The 13919-nt window shown below is 38.0% G+C and overlaps 1 protein-coding gene across 1 annotated transcript; it reads left to right on the top strand.

Moving 5' to 3' along the window:
* The first annotated feature begins 4870 nt into the window (after positions 1-4870).
* Positions 4871-13606, top strand: LOC110684761. The gene is made up of 2 exons (XM_021861196.1): positions 4871-5120; positions 11472-13606. Exons 1-2 carry the CDS (start codon positions 4871-4873, stop codon positions 13604-13606), a joined length of 2385 nt encoding a protein of 794 aa, XP_021716888.1.
* The last annotated feature ends 313 nt before the right edge of the window (positions 13607-13919 follow it).

The following is a 13919-nucleotide window of genomic DNA, read 5'->3' as shown; positions in this document are numbered from 1 at the left end:
AGAAATAAAAGAGGAAGCATCACAAAAATCATAATAAACATATTTGATATTATAACCTTTTCCCTAAACATGACACTACAAGAAAAAGCTTTTTGGGCGACGGGTGCGTTTAGTAAGGGCAATGAAACTTCCTTTCGTTGCACATTGTTGATATTTTGTGCGACGAGATTTAATGTGTCGCCCAAAATAAAATTATGGGCAACAAGTTATTTCTTTGTTGCCCTATAGAGATATATGGGCAACAAAACAGTTTATGTGTTGCCCTTTATTATTTTTTTGGGCCACGAAATATAACTTGGTTGCCTATTTCCATAGTTGGGCGACAAATAACTTAATTCGTTGTCTATTTTTATTAAAAAAAGCTGAGTGGTATTTTATTTGGTTGCCCAAATCCCACTAAACATTTGGCGGAAAAAACACCGCTTTCATTGAAATTCCCCAAAAAAAATTCATAAGACTAGTGATGCAAAAATTTCAGTATTACTTCCCCAAAAAAAAAAAAAAAAAAAAAAAAAAAAAAAAAAAATTAGTACTGCTTAAAGAACTAACCATTTACCCACGATCAAACAATTTTCCCTTCTCATCCGTTAAAAAAACCCCCAACTTCTCTTCTCTTTGCTCTGACCAAACCAAAAGCCGCCATTGAAGAGGTTGTTCTTCCATTATTTTTGCATTGCTTTGTAAAATTCAGTATTTCTTTAGCTATTTCATTCGTTAATTCAGCCATAAACCCTAACTTATTTAATATGTATGTGAGGTAATATGTATGTGAGGTAGCGGTGACCGGCGGTTCGGATTCAAAGCAATTGACGGCCGTGAGGCAGCGGTGACAGCAAATTTAAGGTCGACGCATTGACGGTGGTGAGGTAGTAGGTCGGTTACCTATCCTCTCTCTTTTATGTAGTTATCTATTTTACTACTACTAATTATTTGTTATCTCTTGAATTATGGTTTTAATTTTTTAATTTCTGTGAATTATCCTTGTATTATTGATTTTGTAGATTAATCATGATGTATTGTATACAAAATTTTCATTGATTTGAAAACCATAATTCGGTGACTTTCCTTGGATTTAACTGTTTTTGTTGATTTTTATCCCCCTTTTTAATTTAAAATCAAAGGTATAAAATTTTGGTATTCTCAAATTGGAAAATTCATATTCATACTTTCACAATTGCAACATAATATGGAATCTGGAAATTATGTTGTGTTGTTCAGGAAATATTGTCAAGATTGTAGAATGGAAAATTATATAGCTTATATTATGATAATCATATGTTTCTAGAAATTAAAACCATAGTGGGTTTGATGCGGTGTCGAATGAGTTTAAAGTTGTTAGGATTACATATTAAAAGGATAACCTTGGTTTGCCTGACAGTGAGTTTGTAAGTTCAGTTTTTGTGTTCTCCTTTGGTAGAAAAAAGTAGAGGAGACTTGATTTTAATGCTCTGTTTGAAATGCACTCTCGTTCGTGTAATGTGGGTGGTATTGTGCAGGGCCGTCTTAAACATATTAGAGGCCCTGTTCTAATTCTAAAAGTTGGGCCCTATTTTTTAAAAAATGAAATTTTAATTACTAGTATGAGAAATTTTTTTCAACTCTGCATTATCTTATTCCGATTTACAAGTACAGTGTACATTATGTGCACCAAAAAAAAATCAAAAGCACTTGTTTTTTGTGCATATAAAAACACAAAAATATATTGTTGCAAATCGAAAATACTACGTATGAAGTACCAAATTTTCTTACTTCTTGTTTCAATCTTAAGAAAACACAACTACAATAAACACTTAGCAAGTCTCAAATATAAGAAATTCTTTCATATTAAAATAATAATAATAATAATAAATAAAAATTATTACCTCACAATCAACCGACTCTCCTTATTTGACAAATTCTCATTTTAACTAAGTAAACCAAGATGCAAGATGAAACTAATTTTTCTATTAGAAGCAAATCATGATGAAAATACCACTAATCACCTTTAAAATCAAGAGAAGAAGGTGTAGTTGAAATGTTAAATTGATTTTTTGAAAAAAATTACTCGTATATCTTTGGTAAAACATAAAAATCAAAGACAAGCTTTAAATTAACATGGGAAGATGAAAAGTTTTCCATAGGAATTGCAAATTAATTGCGGCAATTATGGAGTAGATTAAATTGGAGGAAATTCAAACAGAATATTTGGGAGTCGGGACTCGGGACACAGAAGATGGCTGAACTAATGTTTTTTTTAATACATGTATGGGCTCCCAATCAAATTGGGCCCTCAAATTGTTAAGGCCCTGTGCTAAGGGTCTGGTTGCACAGGCCCTTAGCCAGCCCTAGTTTTGTATATCGGTTAACATCGGTTATAAGGGACAAACGGTTGGATTGTGTCCTTTGATTAGGTCCTAATTGTTTCTGTTGATTTTTAGCCTCTTTTTAATGGTTATCAAAAGTATAGTTTGGATATATAGTGCCCGACAAATGTCCTTTTAGGCTGTTCATTATTTCTGTTTTAAAAAGCTTTCGTTAATTTTAATTTGATTCTTTGGATAAACATTGGTAATAATCCAGTTAGGGGATCGGACTATGGTGATCTATAAAACTTATGTGACATAATCATATAATTGATTAGATGTGTACTTAACCATTTAATTTTCTTACATTCAATTTGTTAATGGTTTTCTTTTATTTTCATTTCAAGAATGAATAGAGATCGATGACAAGCGCACTTTAGGGCGCGCTTTAGAGCATATTTTAGGATGATTTTGGATGTATTTGGGGCCGCTTTGGCCGATTATTACCTTGTTATGTTTACGTTCCCCATATTACGTGTTTCACGGGTTTTCGGTTTGTTTTTGATGTGTTTTCAGGTAATATCAACCGAGTTTAATCGGATCCCGAGCCCTTGATGCGTAACCGAGCTAGCCTTGACCGGAGTCCGAGGAGTTAAGGAAGTTCAAGTGCCGTGCATTGATTACATAGCACAGGCAGCACGGCCGTGTTACCATAGGCACACCCGTGCTGGCCTATAAGCAAGCAACCCCAGGCAAGGCAGCACGGCCGTGCAAGCCAATATCACGGCCGTGTCAGTATCCACGCACCCGCACGGCCGTGCTAGCATTTTGGCAAGGGTTAAATCGGTCGCTACAATCTAACTCTCAATCAAACAATACTTATACGAACACCCTATAACCAAGTACAATGGCAAATAAAGGTTCGGTCCACGAGGAACGAGAGTAATTGCAAATCAATCTTAAACCTAAGCTAGTTCGAAATCAATGGAAAATGGTGTTCTAAAATACTACTAATAAGATGGAATAAATCAATAAACTAAGACACTAGGGAGAACGGGAATCCGCCTAACCATTGGTAACTAAGCAACAAGGAATCACAGAGACAAACGGGATATGCAAAGACTATAAGTCTGATTAATATCATGTGATAGGAAGACAACGGGCAATACTAAGCTTGGATTTCTCATGCACTTTACATTACTCGATACATAATCAAACCACATTAAATAATGAAATACTCAATTCACAATCTCTTGTTCAAATCAAGAATATCATGCAATCAAATTCAAGATTCTAGGTTAGCTACTCCTATTATAATGAATTAACATGCAATCGCATATAATCAATTTAATCACAATCCGTTTATCAAAATCAATCCTCAATTACATAGATTACCTAGGCCGGGTTTCATCCCGAAACCCTAGCTAGGAGACTACTCACACATATTCATAATCAAAGCAATAATGAATTCCAAAAGCATAATAGATATAAACATGAATTCTGATTAAGGAATAATAAAGCTTGATTAATAAACAAGAATGAATAATACCAATTGTATTGATGCGAATCAATGGAAAAGTTCAGAACTTTGATATCCGTCGTCAATGAATAATACAAAGAACCTTCGCAAATCTTGCTTCAAATCAATCCAAGAAAACTAAAATCTCTAGGAAATTCTCTAAGAAAACTAAAGAATCTCTAATACTAAGAACGTTCTCCAATAACTCTCTACAAAGGCTCTCAAAACTATCTCTAAAAACTCTCTTTTAATCCTCTTAAAGTCGGGCCTTATATACGTCTTCTAATTCGGAGAAGTCAAGCGCGCAGTTAACCCTGGATCAGCACGGCCGTGCTGTATTTGGCACGGCCGTGCTAGCTTGTCAGTAAGTAAACCGGGTTTCTTCTTCAAATTGGCACGGCCGTGCCATATATAGCACGGCCGTGCAGCTTCCTGGCACGGCCGTGCTAAAAATGACAAGGCCGTGCTGAATATGCTCTAGCACGGGGCTCATACTGAAGCTGACACGGGCACGGGCAACATCTGGCACGGCCGTGCGGGTGCGTGGATACTGACACGGCCGTGCTATTGGCTTGCACGGCCGTGCTGCCTTGCCTGGGGTTGCTTGCTTATAGGCCAGCACGGGTGTGCCTATGGTAACACGGCCGTGCTGTCTGTGCTATGTAATCAATGCACGGCACTTGAACTTCCTTAACTCCTCGGACTCCGGTCAAGGCTAGCTCGGTTACGCATCAAGGGCTCGGGATCCGATTAAACTCGGTTGATATTACCTGAAAACACATCAAAAACAAACCGAAAACCCGTGAAGCACGTAATATGGGGAACGTAAACATAACAAGGTAATAATCGGCCAAAGCGGCCCCAAATACATCCAAAATCATCCTAAAATATGCTCTAAAGCGCGCCCTAAAGTGCGCTTGTCAATCGAACTTGGATGAACTACAATGGTATAAAGGATAGGCAAAAACAAGAGTATAGAAAAGGGGTTGATGAGTTTTTAAAATTTGCTTTCAAAGAAAAAAATGACAGGACATTGTTAAAATGTCCATGTTTGAACTATCGATTAATGATGGCCCAAGATCGGAAAACTATGCAATGTTACTTACTAGTATATGGTACAGACAGTAGTTATAACCCATGGGTGAGTTACGGAGAAAATGATAAACAAGATGGTAATATCGAAAATGATGAGAACACGATGGAGGTCTCAAATGACGAAGAGGATGAAATGCCTTTTGATGACATGGCTCCATTGGTTTTTGATGCAACAAATGCATGGAATAATAATACTACAACTTCTGAAGTTCCCATTGATAGTGGTAACACCATGGAGTTTGGTTCTAGTAGTTGCAATGATGAAACCCCTAATAAGGAGTTCATGACGACTTTATTTATGCGTCCTTGCCTTTTTCACAATTCGGACGGCTTTTCTCCTTTTTTTTTATTTTGATTTTCTTTTCTTTTTTTTTTCTTCTTTTTTTTCAAAAACAAATTTTCATATTACATCTTTACAATTAAGCTCACTTTCGAACTTGCTCAAACCAACTATCGATCATTATTTTTTATTTATACACAATAAGCTCAAACAAACCTTGCGAGGTAAACGCTTCACAACTAAGGGTTGGTAAAACATTGGCCATCGGGTTTGTAACATGGGTAACCAAGAATGGAATTAAAGCCTCAACATGGTTAGCAAGTAAGATGATGTACACAGAAAATTAATTTGTAACAAAACAAAAGGAACAAGAATAAGAAAAATGAAAAAGGTGCCCTCTTCCTCCCTTAAAAGTTTCAAGTCGGTCTTGGGAGCTACAAGTCAACACAAAGATCGAAACATGCGTAATCAAGGATCCAAATATGTCACTCAAGAAGAATGATGAAGGCTAGAACAATAAAACCTCACGGGATTCAAAAACAAAGCAATTACCAATTAAGGGGATCAAATCCACAAATGGGAAGCGACTCCATCTTACCACAGCCCAAAGGCATAGAGTTTTACATGACAAAAGTGTTCTAACCAACTACCTTCGCCTAGACTCGTCTACATTGATCAACAATAGACTCAAACTGTGTATTCATCACTGGCTTAAGTAGAAATAGATATTCCACACACATTCATTCACGTTTCGAATCCAAATATGAGCATTATTCCAAAGGTTTATGCAATTAGACAAGTTTATCACGATCCAAAAATATAGGAAAAGACTATGAGGCAAATCATATAAACTGGACTACACATTCTCATAACAGAAGCTTTTCCTATATTGCACACATATATAAACAACTAAGTAATCTAAACAAGCTAAATGGCTCATAAAGAAGCATGAAAATCACATAATAATCCCAATCGACAAACAAGTGATCAATTGATATCAACATCAATGATCCCAGGTTCTTTAGAACCGATCAAACATCCTCGAACCATTCAACTTCTTCCTAAACTAAACTATCCTAAGCACACAAAAACAAAAAAAAACTAAAGGAAAAAGGGAAAGATTTCACCAGATGCTTCTTGAAAACACACTAAGACAACATGAGATGCGGCGAAGCTCCTAATGCTACCTCCATGAGTCTTCATATCTGCACAGGTTAGATAGGAACAAACCAAAACGAAACAAAAAGAAACTCGTTTTTTTTTATAGGAATATGAAGAAAAACAAGGGAAAATCAACAAGGAAACCATTCACCCCCCAAGCTAGTATAGACATTGTCCTCAATGTCAGGCATCGAGAGACTACCTAGAAGGCAAAAAGGGGAAGAGAAAAGTACCTCATTGACTGGGTCTCGGGTTGCCTCCCGGAAGCGCTTCTTTAACGTCATAGCTTGACGCAACACATGGATTACAGGTTACCCATAATCAATACTTGCCAGTGCAGTGGAGATAAGCTCACCATTCTTATTCTTGACAATAGTCACCGCCCCTTTCTTAGGTACTACAAACACAGGGGAAACCCTTCCTTGATGTGTTGGAAGGGGTTTAAGCTTTACCTTTGGTGCTTCATTAGCCTCCTTTGCAATGGCCACATCTAATGCATCTAGAAATTGCTCCTCCATGTCCCTGTTTTCCTTGTTCTCATTCAACTCAAAATCATGATTAGTATAGAATAATTCTTTACGCATATCAGAGACAATGGAATTAACAGTGTCAACCATCATGCAATTATTAGAATTAGAACAAGGATATTTCATAGTTTTATTTAAATCAAAATCTAAAACCTCCTTTCCTACTTTCAATGAAATCTTGGCACCCTTTACATCAATAAGGGCACCCGAAGTAGCTAGGAAAGGACGTCCTAGAATTATAGGTATATGAACATCCTCATCCATATCTAGGACCACAAAGTCAACAGGTATGACAAACTTCCCCACCCTTAGGGGAAAATCTTCCACTTTACCCTTTGGAAATTTCATCGATCGATCGGCTAATTGAAGGGATATGTTAGTGGGAAGAAGTTCTCCTATATTTAATCGTTGATAAACAGAATATGGCATGAGACTAACACTAGCTCCAAGATCACACAAAGCATTATCAATATTCATTTTGTTTATAGCACAAGGGATTGAAAAGCTACCCGGATCTCCTAACTTAGGAGGCATTTTGTTCATTATTATAGCACTACAGTGTTCAGTGAGGTTAACAGTTTCTACCCCTTCACAGTTTCTTCTACCACTCAATATATCTTTTAAAAACCTAGCATAGTTAGGCATTTGCTTGATATCATCAGTGAATGGTATAGAAAGGTGGACTTCTCTCAAGGTCTCTAAAAACTTCCCGAATTGGGCATCTAGCTTATGTCTCACATATTTTTGGGGGTAGGGGAGTCTATGTAATAGGTCGGGTTCATTGGTTTGTGCTCCCACCTGTTCCTTTGGGACCTCATTAATTTTATCTTTTTCTCTGGTCCTCTCATCCTCACTTCCTACAACATTATCAGTGATAGGTGGAGTCACAGGTTGACTCCTAGGGGGTACTACTTCATCGCTCCCCCTCAATGTCTTTCCACTCCTAGTGGTGATAGCATTTACAGAGTTTTTAGGGTCAATACCTTGAGGCGGTAGTTTTGAAACTCCAACCCCATCTTTTATAGCACTAGCCAACTGAGAAATCTGGGTTTCAAGCATCTTATTATGTGTCATCACTTCACTAAACTTTTTATCACTGGTGGACATAAAAGTGTTGAACATTTTGGCCTGGGACTCCATCATTTCCTCCAAGCTAGATCTCTGTGGTGGTCCATGAGCATAATAATTATCATTTGTAGCTCGGGAACCACGCACATTAGATTGTTGGGGATTTTGATTAGAGTACCCCTTATTATTATTCCAGTTTTCCCTGTTATTAATGCCGTTTCCCCCTTGATTGAATTGCCCCTGGGAATTATGATTCATTTAATTACCCTGTTGGTATTGGTTTTGATTTCCAAAACCACCATGTTGATTATAGGGTCCTTGGGAATTTTGGTCCCTTTGGCCCCTATTTCCCCACTGGTTTTGATAATCAAAATCATTGCCTCCCTGATTATAATTGTTCCCTCTTTGATTAGGTGGCAGATATCTATTATTGTCATTCCTAGGTCCGTTATCATAAGACATAGCATTGACCTGTTCATTATTATATCTATTACCATCATTATTATTAGGATCATATGAGGGATCAAAATTACAAGCATTAGTATAATGATCATAAGACCCACAGTTTTCACAGAAAATACATCCTACAAGCATATTAGAAACGGAAGGATTAGGATTCATACCTCTCCCCTTAGATTGGGAGGGAAGATCTTGCAATGGCACGGAATCGAGCTTGGCTTTAATCACTAACATCTCCTTCCCGAGGTTCGTAATTTGTGATGTCAGGTTGCTAATGGCATTGAGGTGGTCCACTGAATAGACCGCTCCTCCACTCTTGTTCACAGCATCTCGCTCGCCGTCTTGCCAATCCATGTGGTGTCGTACCACATCTTCGATAATATCTATGACTTGCTCTTCGGTTTTGTTCATAATGGGGCCACCTGCTCCCGCATCCAAACTGGTCTTCCCTTGAGGACTAAATCCTCCATAGAAAATCTGTAAAACTTGATATGTTGGGATTCCGTGGTGTGGGCACTCTCTTTGGTACTCCTTGTACCTTTCCCATGCTTCATAGATCGACTCCCCACTCCTTTTCCGAAACCCTTGAATCAAGGCTCTAGCATCGACCGTCTTCTTTTGAGAATAGAATCTTCCCAAAAATGCTGTCGTGACATCATCCCAAGTGTGTAGAGAGTTTGGCTTCACCTCCTTCTCTAACCATTCGAGAGCTCTCCCAATAAGTGAAAAGGGGAAAAGCTTCAATCTCACGAACTCTTGATTCACCCCATTAACCTTGATGGTATTGCAGTACTTCTCAAATTCGTTCAAATGAGCCAAAGGGATCTCATGCTTGGCACCACTAAACTGCCTTCTCTCGATGAGGGTGATCATAGCTGGCCGGATCTCGAAATCATTGGCCTCATTAGTGGGTGGAGAAATCCCACTTGAAGCTATATACGCTCCAGGAGTTCCCAACTCGTTAAGGGGTCGTGGTGCTGGCCGATTAGGTTGGCGCGGTATGTCTTCCATTGGAACCTGTTGTGTGTTGTGTTCCTTTCCTTGAGAGTTTGATGACGTCAATCGAGATTTACGATTGCTCTTCAAAGTTCTTTCGATTTCTGGATCGAAGGGTATTAATTCTCTCTGTTTAGACCTGCGCATACACACTAACCAAACCAATTAAATAGCAGGGCTACAAGTGTAGCCAAAAGGGAAAAATCTTTTTGTGCTTTTTTTTTTATGATGAACTAGACTCAAGAAATCAAAAAGCAATTAACAAACACCGCTCCTCGGCAACGGCGCCATTTTGACAAGGGTTAAATCGGTCGCTACAATCTAACTCTCAATCAAACAATACTTATACGAACACCCTATAACCAAGTACAATGGCAAATAAAGGTTCGGTCCACGAGGAACGAGAGTAATTGCAAATCAATCTTAAACCTAATCTAGTTCGAAATCAATGGAAAATGGTGTTCTAAAATACTACTAATAAGATGGAATAAATCAATAAACTAAGACACTAGGGAGAACGGGAATCCGCCTAACCATTGGTAACTAAGCAACAAGGAATCACAGAGACAAACGGGATATGCAAAGACTATAAGTCTGATCAATATCATGTGATAGGAAGACAACGGGCAATACTAAGCTTGGATTTCTCATGCACTTTACATTACTCGATACATAATCAAACCACATTAAATAATGAAATACTCAATTCACAATCTCTTGTTCAAATCAAGAATATCATGCAATCAAATTCAAGATTCTAGGTTAGCTACTCCTATTATAATGAATTAACATGCAATCGCATATAATCAATTTAATCACAATCCGTTTATCAAAATCAATCCTCAATTACATAGATTACCTAGGCCGGGTTTCATCCCGAAACCCTAGCTAGGAGACTACTCACACATATTCATAATCAAAGCAATAATGAATTCCAAAAGCATAATAGATATAAACATGAATTCTGATTAAGGAATAATAAAGCTTGATTAATAAACAAGAATGAATAATACCAATTGTATTGATGCGAATCAATGGAAAAGTTCAGAACTTTGATATCCGTCGTCAATGAATAATACAAATAACCTTCGCAAATCTTGCTTCAAATCAATCCAAGAAAACTAAAATCTCTAGGAAATTCTCTAAGAAAACTAAAGAATCTCTAATACTAAGAACGTTCTCCAATAACTCTCTACAAAGGCTCTCAAAACTATCTCTAAAAACTCTCTTTTAATCCTCTTAAATTCGGGCCTTATATACGTCTTCTAATTCGGAGAAGTCAAGCGCGCAGTTAACCCTGGATCAGCACGGCCGTGCTAGCTTGTCAGTAAGTAAACCGGGTTTCTTCTTCAAATTGGCACGGCCGTGCTATATATGGCACGGCCGTGCTAAAAATGACACGGCCGTGCTGAATATGCTCTAGCACGGGGCTCATACTGAAGCTGACACGGGCACGGGCAACATCTGGCACGGCCGTGCTAATGGCCTGCACGGCCGTGCGGGTGCGTGGATACTGACACGGCCGTGCTATTTGCTTGCACGGCCGTGCTGCCTTGCCTGGGGTTGCTTGCTTATAGGCCAGCACGGGTGTGCCTATGGTAACACGGCCGTGCTACCTGTGCTATGTAATCAATGCACGACACTTGAACTTCCTTAACTCCTCGGACTCCGGTCAAGGCTAGCTCGGTTACGCATCAAGGGCTCGGGATCCGATTAAACTCGGTTGATATTACCTGAAAACACATCAAAAACAAACCGAAAACCCGTGAAGCACGTAATATGGGGAACGTAAACATAACAAGGTAATAATCGGCCAAAGCGGCCCCAAATACATCCAAAATCATCCTAAAATATGCTCTAAAGCGCGCCCTAAAGTGCGCTTGTCAATCGAACTTGGATGAACTACAATGGTATAAAGGATAGGCAAAAACAAGAGTATAGAAAAGGGGTTGATGAGTTTTTAAAATTTGCTTTCAAAGAAAAAAATGACAGGACATTGTTAAAATGTCCATGTTTGAACTATCGATTAATGATGGCCCAAGATCGGAAAACTATGCAATGTTACTTACTAGTATATGGTACAGACAGTAGTTATAACCCATGGGTGAGTTACGGAGAAAATGATAAACAAGATGGTAATATCGAAAATGATGAGAACACGATGGAGGTCTCAAATGACGAAGAGGATGAAATGCCTTTTGATGACATGGCTCCATTGGTTTTTGATGCAACAAATGCATGGAATAATAATACTACAACTTCTGAAGTTCCCATTGATAGTGGTAACACCATGGAGTTTGGTTCTAGTAGTTGCAATGATGAAACCCCTAATAAGGAGTTCATGACGACGTTACTTAAAGATATAGAGGTCGAGTTGTATCCAGGGTGCAAGACATTTAAAAGATTGGAGTTTCTTGTCACATTACCACACATCAAAGTTAGTAACAAGTGGAGTGATAAGTCTTTTTCAATGTTATTGAGTGCATTGCATAGGGCATTTAATCATGATAAAAAGTTTCCAGCAAATTCTTATGAATCAAAAAAATATACAAAAGCACTAGGATTAGATTATATAAAGATTGATGCTTGTGTAAACCATTGCATTTTGTTTCGGAAGGAGTTTGCAAATGAAGAAAAATGCCCTAAATGCTTGGCTCCTAGATGGAAGGACAAAGTTGTGCAAGGTGGTGATGTATCTTCAGGGGATGAAGGCGACGAAAGTGTTGCCGGAAAAAAAACTCGAATTCCTCAATTAGTTTTACATCATTTTCCTCTTATTCCAAGGTTGCAAAGAATGTTTGTGTCCTCAAAATTAGCAAAGCATATGCGATGGCATAAGGATGAACGCCCAAATGATGAGGTAATGAGGCACCAAGCTGATTTAGAAGCATGGAAGTCTTTGGATACCCTATATCCAGAATTTGCTGCTGATGCTCGTAATATACGCTTGGGTTTAGCAAGTGATGGATTTAATCCTGGGGCTAACATGAGCAGCAGATATAGCATTTGGCCAGTAATGTTAGTGCCATATAATTTACCTCCTTGGATGTGCATGAAAAGTGACAAAATTATCTTATCTTTGCTAATTCCTGGTCCTAAATCTTCAGGGAATGATATAAATGTTTTTTTGCAACCTTTAATTGATGAACTTAAAGAATTGTGGGAGATAGGAGTAAAACCTTTTGATGCTCATACCAAGCACACTTTTAATATGCGAGCAGTGTTGGTGTGGACTATTAGTGACTTTCCAGCTTATGCTAATCTTTCTGGTTGGAGCACTAAAGGGAAACTTGCATGTCCTTATTGTCATAAAGATACACGATCATTTTGGTTAAAACATGGGCGCAAATACTGTTATATGGATAATCGAGTGTTTTTAGAGACAGATCACAAATGGAGACGTAATAGGAGTGCATTTGGTGGGAAAGTCGAACGGGGTCCTCCTCCTACTCCACTTACAGGACATGATGTTTTAGAGAAATTAAGTGGCTATTCAAATGTGGAGTTTGGAAAAGGTGTTACTAAAAAAAGGAAAAAAGGCGAACAATACATCGTGCATCAGTGGAAGAAGGAAAGTTGTTTCGTTCAATTTCCATATTGGAGGCATCTTTTAGTGCGACATAACTTAGATGTTATGCATACTGAAAAAAATGTATGTGAAAGCATATTAGGCACACTACTTGATTTATCAGGAAAGAACAAAGACTCCTTAAATGCTCGATTGGACTTAGATAGTATGAAGATGCATAGTCAGCTACGTGCAACATATTTAGGAGATAAAAAGTGGAAAATCCCTCCGGCATCTTACAACCTAACTTTGAATGAACGGAGGAAAATAGTTACCTTTCTGTCAAAGCTGGCTTTTCCAGATGCTTATGCTTCAAATATATCGCGGTGTACTTCTTTACAAGATGGAAAGATCATGGGAATGAAAACTCATGATTATCATGTTTTCATGCAAGATTTGCTCACGCCTGCCTTTAAAGGTGTCATAGATGAGAAGGTTTTGGAACCTTTCAGGGAGCTTAGTTTATTTTTTAAACAATTATGCTCAAAAACTTTGAAGGTTTCCGACTTAAAGCAAATGGAATCAAACATTGCAGTCACCTTGTTCAAGTTAGAACGTATATTCGTTCCTGCATTTTTTGGTGTGATGATACATCATCCAATGCACTTAGCCACTGAAGCTAGGATGGCTGGCCCTGTGCATTGTCGCTAGATGTATCGCTTTAAAAGGTAAGTAATCTAGTAATGATAGTTTTTAATTACTTACATATATAAATACATAAATTATAACTATACTTTTTTTTAAAGGGCAATGAGGACATTTAAATCATATGTTCGAAACAAATCTCACCCCGAAGCTTCAATTGCTAATGGGTACATTGAAATGGAATGTCTAACATTTTTCTCTAGATGTATGTCTAAGATTGAGACACAATTTAACCATCTAGATCGAAATGACGACATTGACCATCAACAACCCCATAGCATGTCGGTTTTCTCTATAATGGGCAAGTCTTTAGGGAAGA

This window comes from Chenopodium quinoa, unplaced genomic scaffold (genome assembly GCF_001683475.1).
Source record: "Chenopodium quinoa cultivar QQ74 unplaced genomic scaffold, ASM168347v1, whole genome shotgun sequence".
NCBI lineage: Eukaryota > Viridiplantae > Streptophyta > Magnoliopsida > Caryophyllales > Amaranthaceae > Chenopodium > Chenopodium quinoa.
This window is presented reverse-complemented; position numbering and strand designations above follow the sequence as displayed.

Coding starts and splice junctions, on each gene's coding strand:
- LOC110684761 (XM_021861196.1), top strand. CDS start 4,871: ATGGCCCAAGATCGGAAAACTATGCAATGTTACTTACTAGTATATGGT. Junction 5,121..11,471: donor TGAAGTTCCCATTGATAGTG/GTAACACCATGG, acceptor TATATGGTACAG/ACAGTAGTTATAACCCATGG.